The sequence below is a fragment of the Coregonus lavaretus genome (assembly GCF_964263955.1).
Source record: "Coregonus lavaretus genome assembly, chromosome: 27".
Taxonomy (NCBI): Eukaryota; Metazoa; Chordata; class Actinopteri; order Salmoniformes; family Salmonidae; genus Coregonus; species Coregonus lavaretus.
The window spans coordinates 25,916,917-25,930,441 of NC_140014.1; the positions used below are offsets into that span (position 1 = coordinate 25,916,917).

At 44.7% G+C, this 13,525-nt stretch overlaps 1 protein-coding gene across 2 annotated transcripts; it reads left to right on the top strand.

The window, feature by feature from the left end:
- Positions 1–1,082: 1,082 nt before the first annotated feature.
- LOC311102296 (cell division cycle 5-like protein) lies at positions 1,083–13,094 on the top strand. 2 transcript variants are annotated; one of them, XM_084143596.1, is made up of 20 exons: positions 1,083–1,132; positions 1,622–1,702; positions 2,093–2,196; positions 2,381–2,542; positions 2,637–2,764; positions 2,892–2,991; positions 3,657–3,783; positions 3,862–3,953; positions 4,099–4,243; positions 4,389–4,583; positions 4,728–4,876; positions 5,426–5,594; positions 5,679–5,843; positions 5,945–6,025; positions 6,134–6,268; positions 7,952–8,056; positions 11,785–11,982; positions 12,099–12,161; positions 12,404–12,553; positions 12,655–13,094. In XM_084143596.1, the coding sequence occupies exons 2-20, from the start codon at positions 1,658–1,660 to the stop codon at positions 12,760–12,762; spliced, it is 2,421 nt and encodes an 806-aa protein (XP_083999722.1). In that variant the 5' UTR covers positions 1,083–1,132; positions 1,622–1,657; the 3' UTR covers positions 12,763–13,094. The 2 variants fall into 2 exon arrangements, with proteins under 2 accessions (XP_083999722.1, XP_083999721.1); XM_084143595.1 differs by lacking the exon at positions 1,083–1,132 and having other exon boundaries at positions 1,488–1,702.
- The last annotated feature ends 431 nt before the right edge of the window (positions 13,095–13,525 follow it).

Below are 13,525 nucleotides of genomic sequence, written 5' to 3' on the forward strand. Positions count from 1 at the left end.
GAAAAAAACTTGCAGATCCATGTGGTACGATACTGGTGTGTTCCGCCTAAAGGAGTCCCACTAGAAAATGTGTTGGGTTACTTTAGTGTTCCGCTTTGCCACTGTCTAATAACGGATGTAAAAATAAACATGATCGCAAAAATTAATTATGTGATAATTATTTCAGACTCCGCATTTGTTACAACACCCGTTCTGCCAGTCACATTCTGTTAAAGGTCGCCAAAGCACACACATCCCTGGGTCGCTCCTCTTTTCAGTTCGCTGCAGCTAGCGCCTGGAACGAGCTGCAAAAAAACACTCAGACTGGACAGTTCTCTCTCCATCTCTTAATTCAAAGACTTGTTGGTGAACACATAATTAGGAGAGGAAGTACAAACCATCGACGCTAGACAGAGAGGAATTTGCTTAAGCAAAAAGGCAGTTTATTAAACACAGAGATATCTGTTACTGTTCAAGCTACATGCATGGGATCCTGCTAATTAACATGCATGGACCCAATCAATTGCCTCTTATGGAGACAGTTGAGAAGGATGCATAAACAGAGTTTACAGCATTACTTATACAATGTAACATAAAGGAAGGGGTCCTTCTTCTAGTCCCTTGATTGGTTCCCGAGGCGTAGGAGGCGGGTCTGCTCTGTCCAGAGTAGAAGCCCCATTGGTGCACGGCAGAGTCCTCTGCCCTTGGCACCCGACCAGTAGACAGGGGAGTTGAGAATGAGTGTGCGTGCAAATGAAATGTTTGTGTGTGTCCAGGGAACTCGTGAGGAGTTGAGAATGAGTGTGCGTGAAAGAGAAATATTGGTGTGTGTCAAGAGAAAGTGGTGGGGAGTATCTGGTGGTTTATGGCCGGAGAGGGGGTGTTGTCCTGTTATCGCATTCCTGCAAGACTAGGTCATCTGGTGAGAAGATATGGTGTTCTCCTCTGTCCTTTGTTCTCTGACCTAAAACAGCATTTATTAAAAACAGGCTCCTAACACAAATTGGTTTTTGCACAACATTTTAGTCAGACCAATCTATAACATTTTATATTTACTACGACAAATTATATTTACTACTACGACAAATTATATTTACTACTACAGACTCAATCATGGACATTCTTACTGACCATTGTAGCTGCTTCGCGTGATGTATTGTTGTCTCTACCTTCTTGCCTTTGTGCTGTTGTCTGTGCCCAATAATGGTTGTACCATGCTGTTGTCATGCGTTGCTGCCATGCTATGTTGTTGTCTTAGATCTCTCTTTATGTAGTGTTGTCTCATGTCGTGATGTGTGTTTTGTCCTATATTTTCTATTTTTAATCCCAACCCAGGAGGAATTTTGGTAGGCCGTCATTGTAAATAAGAATTTGTTCTTAACTGACTTGCCTAGTTAAATAACGTTTATTTATATTTATTTTTGTTATGTTTCATTTGTTCGCATTTGAAACGACGGGCTATGGTCTATCTTGGTTTAGTTATAAAAAAATATTTGACAATACTTTGCGCACTTCCGCTGGCCGCCATATTGATTTTTTTTTGTCAATGTTGAAAACACACGTTCTTAAATCGTTGTTCAATTGTATGTCCAACTTTTCGTATCATTGTTTTATATTGTGGTATCTGGTTATTTCTTTATAGTTACTACCTGAAGAATAGCAACACACAACAGCCAAGATGCCGCGTATCATGATCAAGGGGGGTGTATGGCGAAACACTGAGGTAAGTTGGCGTAGCTAACGCTAGTACGTCTGCTGCTAACTAGCTTCCAACTAATATTCAAACAGTTTTAGTTAGCTAAATCAACTCCAGGTTAATTAACTACCATGTAAATGTCTTTACTGAATTAGCTACTCAACAGCTTGTAATTCACTGGATCACTTTAGCTAACATTAGCTGGCTAGTCAGCTTGCTGGCTAACAACATTAGCCGTAATAGCTAACTAGCTGAACTTCAATGTAACGTGAGCTAGTTGACACTAGCTAGCTAGTAATAGCTACTAGTTAACACTGTCTTTACATTGTTTGTCTGCAGTTGAAACTGAATTTTACTCGGGGATCAGTGAACAATGAATTCATCAATAAAATAATACCTCCTCCCTCTTTCTCCCAGGATGAGATCCTGAAGGCAGCGGTGATGAAATATGGGAAGAACCAGTGGTCTCGTATTGCCTCCCTGCTGCACCGCAAGTCTGCCAAACAGTGCAAGGCCCGCTGGTCAGTGTGTGTGGTGTGTGTGTCATAGACATTAAAACCGGTGTGTGTGGCATGCGTGATAAGCTGAGCCCCAACACCAAAGAAGACTGAGTGGTTTCTGTGTGTGTGGATAGAGTTTTGTGTATTTAATGTGTTTGTGTGGATAAAGTTCTGTGTGTATCCAATGTGGTGTTTTTGTGTGTAGGTATGAGTGGCTGGATCCCAGCATTAAGAAAACTGAGTGGTCCAGAGAAGAAGAGGAGAAGCTACTCCATCTGGCCAAGCTTATGCCCACCCAGTGGAGGACCATTGCTCCTATCATAGGACGCACCGCTGCCCAGTGTCTGGAGCACTACGAGTTTCTACTGTAAGACCCACGCAAAAACACTTTCTCTCAGTGTTCAGAGAAGACCTCTTGGCGTGCATGTTCTTATGCATTTTCTTGATGTGTGTGTGTATAGAGACAAAGCAGCCCAGAGGGACAATGAGGAGGATACAGCTGATGATCCCAGGAAACTGAAGCCTGGAGAGATCGACCCCAACCCTGAAACCAAGCCCGCTAGGCCTGACCCTGTGGACATGGACGAAGGTACACAAATTGCAACTCTTCCTCGGCTCATTGCTGTTCAGTCAACTTGCATGGTTTATTACAATTAAATAAATAAGACCACACCAGCCATTCCTGACTCGGTGTGTTTCTGTTTGTGTGTGTATAGATGAGCTGGAGATGCTGTCTGAGGCCAGGGCTCGTCTGGCCAACACTCAGGGGAAGAAAGCCAAGAGGAAAGCCAGAGAGAAACAACTGGAGGAGGCCAGGTATACGCACACCCACACCTTTTACACACCAGCACACATCAGTGTTTCAAATAAGAGCTGTGTCATATAAATATAACAAATGCAGGATTTGGCATTTGTGAACTGCATAACTTTCAGACAGACATTTCTGAATTTGCTGTCATAGTGAGGGTACTCGATTAAGCTGGCCAGGGTGCCCAGTGTGCGTGGTTTGCACCAGGTGAAAGGTGATTGCATTAATTTTGGAACTGGGCTGCCTCCAGGCGTGAGCCCCGTTCTGGCCGACGGCGACGTCGTCTCAAAACAAAAGTGACGTAGGTTAAGCACGTGGAGTAATGAGTAGGATTCTGTTTTCACATGCAAAAGTGATTTATTTTTATAAAAAATATTTTGCCTTCCCAATGAAAACTAGCTTGAAAATTCAAACATATATTTTATGGAAAACAGATGTATGTTTCTAAACGATGCAGCATTCTGCCTTGTTGACAACATGACCGAGTGACGCAGATTACTGTTCAATTTGAGCAGGGCGTGCCTCCCTCACCGGTTTCGCACGTTCATGTGACGGGCCATAGCCCGGTGCAACCCGGTCCATCTTAATCGAATCCCCTCAATGCCTACCACCAAATCAAGAAAACGTTCAACCTTGACAAACATGCACGCCCTCTCTTTCTCCTCACTCCCAGACGACTGGCAGCTCTACAGAAGCGCAGGGAGTTGAGGGCAGCAGGCATCGATGCTCAGAAGAAGAGGAAGAAGAAGAGAGGAGTGGACTACAATGCTGAGATCCCCTTTGAGAAGAAACCTTCTCAGGTAACACATTACACACACATACATCAACGTGTGTGTGATGTGTGTATTATTAGGGCTAAATGTTTATTATGATTCTAGGGTTTCTATGACACTAGCATGGAGCTCTACGACGGTCTGGAACCAAACTTCAAACGCTTGCGACAACAACACCTGGACGGAGAGCTACGCAAGTCAGTCGCACACACATTCACTATAACTCAACTTGACGAATGCTACATGTATGATCTGATTGGGCTGTGTATAGATGAGATATTTTGACAGTTTGAATGTGTGGAGGAGAGAGCTGTGTGTGTCTGACTATGTGTGTGTCCTCAGTGAGAAGGAGGAGAGGGAGAGGAAGAGGGATAGACAGAAGATCAAGAAGAAGAAGGAAAGTGATCTTCCGTCAGCCATCCTGCAGACCAGCGGAGTAGCGGAGTTCACCAAGAAACGCAGCAAACTGGTGCTGCCCGCACCACAGGTAACATCGCTATGACTGTGTGTGTGTGTGCGCGCGCAAATCTCTGATGCATAGCTACAGGAAATAGTGCCAGTGAAGTTTGACTGTGTATGTCTGACGCTGTGTGTGTTTGTCTTGACGTTGTCTGGCTGACGTGTGTGTGTAGATCTCTGATGCGGAGCTGGAGGAGGTGGTGAAGCTGGGTCAGGCTAGTGAAGTGGCTCGTCAGACCGCTGAGGAATCTGGGATCACTAACTCCGCCTCCTCAGCCCTACTGTCAGAATACAGCCTTTCCAACAGCGCCATGGCAACTGGGCTACGCACCCCCAAGACCCCTGCCGCGCAGGACAAGATACTACAGGTACACACATTCACTCTCCCCTTTTCTCTTTCTCAGGGTATGATATCAAGCAAGCTGTCTATGGTACATATCACCATACAATGTGAATCATAACATCAATTGAATGCTAATACAATACCTCTGACAACATATCTCTCTCTCCAGGAGGCCCAGAACCTGATGGCTCTAACTAACGTAGATACTCCTCTGAAAGGAGGTCTGAACACTCCTCTCCACCAGAGTGACTTCTCAGGAGTCACACCCCAAAGACAGGCAGTACAGACACCGAATACTGTACTGACCACACCTTTCAGGTACACACGCAAGCCGTTCGCACACACGCCAGCAGCATACCACCTTGCATCCCACTGCTGGCTTGCTTCTGAAGCTAAGCAGGTTTGGTCCTGGTCGGTCCCTGGATGTTGGAGGGTCAGTAGGAGGCACTCTTTCTTCTGGCCTAAAAATAATATCTCAATGCCCCAGGGCAGTGATTGGGGACATTGCCTAGTGTAGGGTGCCGTCTTTCGGATGGGACGTTAAACGGGTGTCCTGACTCTGTGGTCACTAAAGAGCCCATGGCACTTATCGTAAGAGTAGGGGTGTTAACCCCGGTGTCCTGGCTAAATTCCCAATCTGGCCCTCATACCATCATGGCCACCTAATCATCCCCAGCTTCCAATTGGCTCATTCATCCCCCCCTCCTCTCCCCTGTAACTATTCCCCAGGTCGTTGCTGTTAATGAGAATGTGTTCTCAGTCAATTTACCTGGTAAAATAAAAAATACATTAAAAAACACGCAAGCCATTCACACACACACACAGTAATTCTGTACTGACTAGTGACAAACACTGTTGCTGTTGTAGAACCCCGGGTCTGGGATCTGAGGGCAGTATGACCCCCCAGGGAGGGTTAACCCCTAAAGGACCGGGTACTGTGACCCCTGGAGTAACCCCTGGGCGCACCCCTCTACGAGACAAACTCAACATCAATACTGAGGAACAACTAGCAGACCCTGCCTACGCTAGAATTCTGGTAACACAAACTACCATTGAAATGGCTACTGTTTTCAGTTAGTTTTTCTGTGTGTGTGTAACTTTATTTTCTGTGTGCGCGTAGCAACGAGAGTCGAGGGAGCAGCTGAAGCTGGGTCTGATGTCGCTGCCGATCCCCAAGAACGACTTTGAGATCGTTCTACCAGAAAACGCAGAGACTGAACTGGAGGAAATGGAGACAGAGACCGGATACATAGAGGACGCCTCAGAGATAGAGCTACGCAAACAGGTAACACTCATACAGTCACACAGACCCACATGCATACAACTCATATAAAGCTCTGCTCTTGACTATCCCCTTTTGTGACTGTGTTTGTTTGTGTGTTGCAGGCTGCTCGGGATGCAGAGCAGGAGAAAGAGCTGAAGCTGAGACACACTGCTGTACAGAGGACTCTACCCAGACCATCAGAGGTAAGCACACACACAGTGTGACTCTCTCACACACAGCGTTCTAGTGCTGCATCACCTTCTCCCGGCCCCAACATTAGCGACAAAACTAATGCATAATTGTGTGTGTAGGTGAATGAGTCTATCCTGCGTCCGATGGGAACAGATCCTCTGTCAGAGCTGCAGCAGGCTGAGGAGATGATCAAGAAGGAGATGATCACCATGCTGCACTTTGACTGTCTACACCACCCACCAGCCAACCAACAGGTACGTGTATACAGTGCATTCGGAAAGTATTCAGACCCCTTGACGTTTTCCACATTTTGTTACGTTACAGCCTTATTCTAAATTGGATTAAGTTGTTTTTCCCCTCATCAATCTACACACAATGCCCCATAATAACGAAGCTAAAACAGGTTTTTAGAAAGTTTTGCAAAAAAATAAATAATAAACTGAAATATTGCATTTACGTAAGTATTCAGGCCCTTTGCTCAGTACTTTGTTGAAGCACCTTTGGCAGCGATTACAGCCTCGAGTCTTCTTGGGTATGACGCTACAAGCTTGGCACACCTGTATTTTGGGGAGTTTCTCCCATTTATTCTCTGCAGATCCTCTCAAGCTCTGTCAGGTTGGATGGGGAGTGTCACTGCACATCTATTTTCAGGTCTCTCTAGAGATGTTCGATCGGGTTCAAGTCCGTGCTCTGCCTGGGCCACTCAATGACATTCAGAGACTTGTCCCGAAGCCACTCCTGCTTTGTCTTGGCTGTGTGCTTAGGGTTTTTGTCCTGTTGGAAGGTGAACCTTCGCCGCAGTCTGAGGTCCTGAGCGCTCTGGAGCAGGTTTTCATCAAGGTTCTCTCTTTACTTTGCTCCGTTCATCTTTCCCTAGATCCTGACTAGTCTCCCAGTCCCTGCTGCTGAAAATATCCCCACAGCATGATGCTGTCACCACCATGCTTCACCGTAGGGATAGTGCCAGGCTTCCTCCAGACGTAACGCTTGGCATTCAGGCCAGAGTTCAATCTTGGTTTCATCAGACCAGAGAATCTTGTTTCTCATGGTCTGAGAGTCCTTTAGGTGCCTTTTGGCAAACTCCAAGCGGGCTGTCATGTGCCTTTTACTGAGGAGTGGCTTCCGTCTGGCCACTCTAACATAAAGGCCTGATTGGTGGAGTTCTGCAGAGATGGTTGTCCTTCTGGAAGATTCTCCCATCTCCACAGAGGAACACTAGAGCTCTGTCAGAGTGACCATTTGGTTCTTGGTGACCTCCCTGACCAAGGACCTTCTCCCCCAATTGCTCAGTTTGGCCGGGCGGCCAGCCCTAGGAAGAGTATTGGTGGTTCCAAACTTCTTCTATTTAAGAATGATGGAGGCCACTGTGTTCTTGGGGACCTTCAATGATGCAGACATTTTTTGGTACCCTTCCCTAGATCTGTTCCTCGACACAATCCTGTCTCGGAGCTCTACGGACAATTCCTTTGACCTCATGGCTTGGTTTTTGCTCTGACATACACTGTCAACTGGGACCTTATACAGACAGGTGTGTGCCTTTCCAAATCATGTCCAATCAATTGCATTTACCACAGGTGGACTCCGAGTTGTAGAAACGGCTCACAGATGATCAATGGAAACAGGATCCACCTGAGCTCAATTTCGAGTCTCATAGCAAAGGGTTTGAATACTTATTTACGTTTTTAGGTATTTAAGTTTTTTATTTTTAAGAAATTTGCTAAAATGTCAACCTATTTTTGCTTGGTTATTATGGGGTATTGTGTGTAGATTGATGAGGTGGGAATAGTATTTAATACATTTTAGAATAAGGCTGTAACGTAACAATGTGTAAAAAGTCAAGGGGTCTGAATACTTTCCGAATGCACTGTGTACACACACACACACACACAGGGCTGCGTTTGGAGCGGAACTGAAGTACTTTGTTTATTCCCCCACAGCGCAGCAAACAACGAGGCCCCGCCTCCACCTCCAATAACGCAGAACACATCGCCCACCTGGACAGACACCCCTACAAGCCAATCAGCAATGAGGAGCTGGCACAGGTAAAACAAACACAAACCCCTACTAGCCAGTGTTTCCTAAGATCTAATGTAGATCAGTGTTTCCCAACCTGTTTCCCCTTCAATGTCAATGGTCTCCATCTGCTGTGTTTTAGTCTATTCTAGTATGTCGCAATCCTAAAATGAATAGGAAAGATGGACACTGTCTAGATGGAGTACTAGGGATGGGTACGGTTAATCGAATATCCGAACGGACGTTAGTATTCGTTTGAGTTCATTTAGGTATTTTTTTTTTAGGTCTTTTAAACAACTAAATAGCTTTGTCTAAATTACATTTTAAATTATCCTTGTGACATTGTTACCTACAAGGATATACCATGACATTTGAAATTCTTAATTTAATGAAAAAACAAACTTGAATGTATACTGAACAAAAATATAAACGCAACAATTTCAAAGATACAGTTCATATAAGGAAATCAGTCAATTGAAATACATTCATTAGGCCCTAATCTATGGATTTCACATGACTGGGAATACAGATATGCATCTGTTGGTCACAGATACCTTTAAAAAAAAAAATATATATATATATATATATATATATATACAGTGGGGGGAAAAAAGTATTTAGTCAGCCACCAATTGTGCAAGATCTCCCACTTAAAAAGATGAGAGAGGCCTGTAATTTTCATCATAGGTACACGTCAACTATGACAGACAAATTTAGAGAAATTCCAGAAAATCACATTGTAGGATTTTTTATGAATTTATTTGCAAATTATGGTGGAAAATAAGTATTTGGTCACCTACAAACAAGCAAGATTTCTGGCTCTCACAGACCTGTAACTTCTTCTTTAAGAGGCTCCTCTGTCCTCCACTCGTTACCTGTATTAATAGCACCTGTTTGAACTTGTTATCAGTATAAAAAGACACCTGTCCACAACCTCAAACAGTCACATTCCAAACTCCACTATGGCCAAGACCAAAGAGCTGTCAAAGGACACCAGAAACAAAATTGTAGACCTGCACCAGGCTGGGAAGACTGAATCTGCAATAGGTAAGCAGCTTGGTTTGAAGAAATCAACTGTGGGAGCAATTATTAGGAAATGGAAGACATACAAGACCACTGATAATCTCCCTCGATCTGGGGCTCCACGCAAGATCTCACCCCGTGGGGTCAAAATGATCACAAGAACGGTGAGCAAAAATCCCAGAACCACACGGGGGGACCTAGTGAATGACCTGCAGAGAGCTGGGACCAAAGTAACAAAGCCTACCATCAGTAACACACTACGCCGCCAGGGACTCAAATCCTGCAGTGCCAGACGTGTCCCCCTGCTTAAGCCAGTACATGTCCAGGCCCGTCTGAAGTTTGCTAGAGTGCATTTGGATGATCCAGAAGAGGATTGGGAGAATGTCATATGGTCAGATGAAACCAAAATATAACTTTTTGGTAAAAACTCAACTCGTCGTGTTTGGAGGACAAAGAATGCTGAGTTGCATCCAAAGAACACCATACCTACTGTGAAGCATGGGGGTGGAAACATCATGCTTTGGGGCTGTTTTTCTGCAAAGGGATCAGGACGACTGATCCGTGTAAAGGAAAGAATGAATGGGGCCATGTATCGTGAGATTTTGAGTGAAAACCTCCTTCCATCAGCAAGGGCATTGAAGATGAAACGTGGCTGGGTCTTTCAGCATGACAATGATCCCAAACACACCGCCTGGGCAACGAAGGAGTGGCTTCGTAAGAAGCATTTCAAGGTCCTGGAGTGGCCTAGCCAGTCTCCAGATCTCAACCCCATAGAAAATCTTTGGAGGGAGTTGAAAGTCTGTGTTGCCCAGCGACAGCCCCAAAACATCACTGCTCTAGAGGAGATCTGCATGGAGGAATGGGCCAAAATACCAGCAACAGCGTGTGAAAACCTTGTGAAGACTTACAGAAAACGTTTGACCTGTGTCATTGCCAACAAAGGGTATATAACAAAGTATTGAGAAACTTTTGTTATTGACCAAATACTTATTTTCCACCATAATTTGCAAATAAATTCATAAAAAATCCTACAATGTGATTTTCTGGATTTTTTTTCTTCTCATTTTGTCTGTCATATTTGATGTGTACCTATGATGAAAAGTACAGGACTCTCTCGTCTTTTTAAGTGGGAGAACTTGCACAATTGGTGGCTGACTAAATACTTTTTTCCCCCACTGTATGGGCGTGTATCAGAAAACAGTCAGTATCTGGTGTAACCACCATTTGCCTCATGCAGCGCGACACATCTCCTTCGCATAGAGTTGATCAGGCTGTTGATTGTGGCCTGTGGAATGTTGTCCCACTCCTTTCAAAGGCTGTGGGGAGTTGCTGGATATTGGCGGGAACTAGAACGTGCTGTCATACACGTCTATCCAGAGCATCCCAAACGTGCTCAATGGATGACATGTCTGGTGAGTATGCAGGCCATGGAAGAACTGGGACATTTTCAGCTTCCAGGAATTGTATACAGATCCTTGCGACATGGGGCCATGCATTATCATGCTGAAACATGAGGTGATGGGGGCGGATGAATGGCACGACAATGGGCCTCAGGATCTCGTCACGGTATCGCTGTGCATTCAAATTGCCATCGATAAAATGCAGTTGTGTTCGTAGCTTATTCCTGCTCATACCATAACCTTATCGCCACCATGGGGCACTCTGTTCACAACGTTGACATCAACAAACCGCTCGCCCACACGATGCCATACACATGGTCTGCGCATGTGAGGCCGGTTGGAAGTACCGCCAAATTCTCTAAAACAACGTTGGAGGCAGCTTATGGTAGAGAAATGAACATTCAATTATTTGGCAACAGCTCTGGTGGACATTCCTGCAGTCAGAATGCCAATTGCACACTCCCTCAAAACTTGAGACATCTGTGGCATTGTGTTTTGTGGCAAAACTGCACATTTTAGTGGCCTTTATTGTCCCCAGCACAAGGTGCACCTGTGTAATGATCATCCTTAATCAGCTTCTTGATATGCCACCCCTGTCAGGTGGATGGATTATCTTGGCAAAGGAGAAATGCTCACTAACAGGGATGTAAACAAATGTGTGCACAACATTTTAGAGAAATAAGCTTTTTGTGCGTATGGAACATTTCTGGGATCTTTTATTTCTGCTCATGAAACATGGGACCAACACTTTACATGTTGCATTTATATTTTTGTTCAGTGTATTTTTTATAATGGTGCATTGAGCTACAGCTGGCCATTTGGTCCTCCAGTCTGCCCTGACATTATTATGCTGTTTTCCCCACTTCAAATGGCAATTACACGCGTACACATAATGTAGTTTCCACAAGACCTGAGATCAATGCAAAATACTCACCAGAAAATATTTTTGGATCAGAATCAGTTTTAAAATGGTGAAAATCATACTTTTCTTTCACTATTGCTATTAGCCAAACCTACAGAGAAAAGCACTCTGTCTGCAGTTTACCTCTGCCATGTTAATTTTTTGTCATTTTGATTGGTCAAGAGCGTAAAAATAAATAAATAGCATTTCCACTATCGTCCGTGCTATATGGGATCCTTAAGGATGGGTTTAGAGTAGGGCCTCCCAAGGATCCCGGATAGCATTGACTTTTTTACTATCCAGATATCCGAAAAAATTTAATGATATTATTTTATTTTATGCCCATCCCTGTAGAGTAAATTTATTGTCCACGCAATGTGGACGTTAGTGTGAAATGCGTAAATAATCAAGTGTGTGTGACTTCTCCCATCAGGCCAGTGAGTTGCTGAGCCAGGAGATGGAGGTGGTGAGGGCAGGTATGGGTCACGGGGACCTGTCCATGGAGGCCTACAGCCAGGTGTGGGAGGAATGTTACGGCCAGGTGCTCTACCTTTCTGCCCAGAGCCGCTACACCAGGGCCAACCTGGCCTCCAAGAAGGACCGCATAGACTCCCTGGAGAAGAAACTAGAGGTGAGACTACATGCACATGCTATCATGTCCTTTTTACACTAGAAGCTGCTGAGCCATAGGTAACTCATGATGTAGCTGTTAAGTGTGTGTGTGTGTGTTTATCTGTGTATTCCTAGATCAACCGAGGCCACATGACGTGTGAGGCCCGTCGTGCTGCTCGTCTGGAGCGCCGTCTCAAGGTGAATATATATACACTGAGTATGAAAATGTATGCACTCACTAACTGTAAGTCGCTCTGGATAAGAGCGTCTGCTAAATGACTAAAAAAAAAAAAAAAAAAAAAAAAAAGGACTCTTTCTGTATGTCTCTCTCTAAAGGTGTTTCTAGACGGTACCATTGCTGTGCTGTAGGCCTGCTGAAGCAGCATGGTGAACTGTGGGAGCAGTTATATGACGTGTGTGTGTATATATAATGTGTGTAGGTGTTACTAGGAGGATACCAGTCCCGTGCTGTAGGCTTGCTGAAGCAGCATGGTGAACTGTGGGAGCAGGTTGAGCAGGCAGCTACGGAGCTCCACACCTTCACTGAGCTGAAGAAACAAGAAGACACAGCGATACCCCGCAGACAAGCGGTACACACACTCACACACCCCGCCATATCACACAAACACCAGACATCTACACACACTGCAGCCTGTGAAGTTGCTTATTGGACTTCATTTTCTCTTTCTAGGCTCTTAGGGAGGACGTGGAGAGACAACAGGAGAGAGAAAAGGAGCTTCAGCAGAGATATGGAGACTTGCTGCTGGAGAAAGAAGCTCTGCTGTCTGTTAAATACTAACACACACACGCTTACTAGACACCCCATACATGCTTTCTATACACACACATAAATCACTAACACATATTATAAAAACATGTTAAGCAAATGCACACATACTGGAGAAAGTGTCTGCTCAAACACAGGATCAAAGCAACCCTCCTCTCCCCCTCTAATTCTGTGACTTGGTAAAAAGATGTACAAGTGAATGATCTATTGTAGCTCCGCCTCTGTTCTCATGTCATAGTGATGTCATGGCCCAGTGCTTAGAGCATGCCCAGTAGTTGCCTAGTGTCGGTCTGTCCTCTGGTGATCAGTGTCTTTTCATTGGAATAAAGGATCAATACAAATCAGATTTCTCTAAGACCTGTTTGCTGTATGTGGTGTTTGTCTGTCCCATGCTTACGGATTGATGTTCCCTACAATTCCTGAGTGACTGTGTTTACTCTTATCCATGACTGTTAGCAAGGTGTTGAAAACATGGTCTGAACCTCTTGGTGTACTGTTAAAATATGCATATTTCCCCACCAGTGGTGTGTTTCCTCCAAATGGACTTGTTGGGGATAAAAACCAGTGCGTGATGAAATAGTGCACACAATGTACTTTTACGTTTAAGTTTTCATGTACGGAATAAAAAGCTAAAGTTCAATTTGGGCTCCTGAGTGGGGCAGCGTTCTAAGACACTGCATCTCAGTGCTAGAGGCGTCACTACAGACCCTGGTTCAACTCCAGGCTGTATCACAATCCATCCGTGATTGGGAGTCCCATAGGGCGGCGCACAATT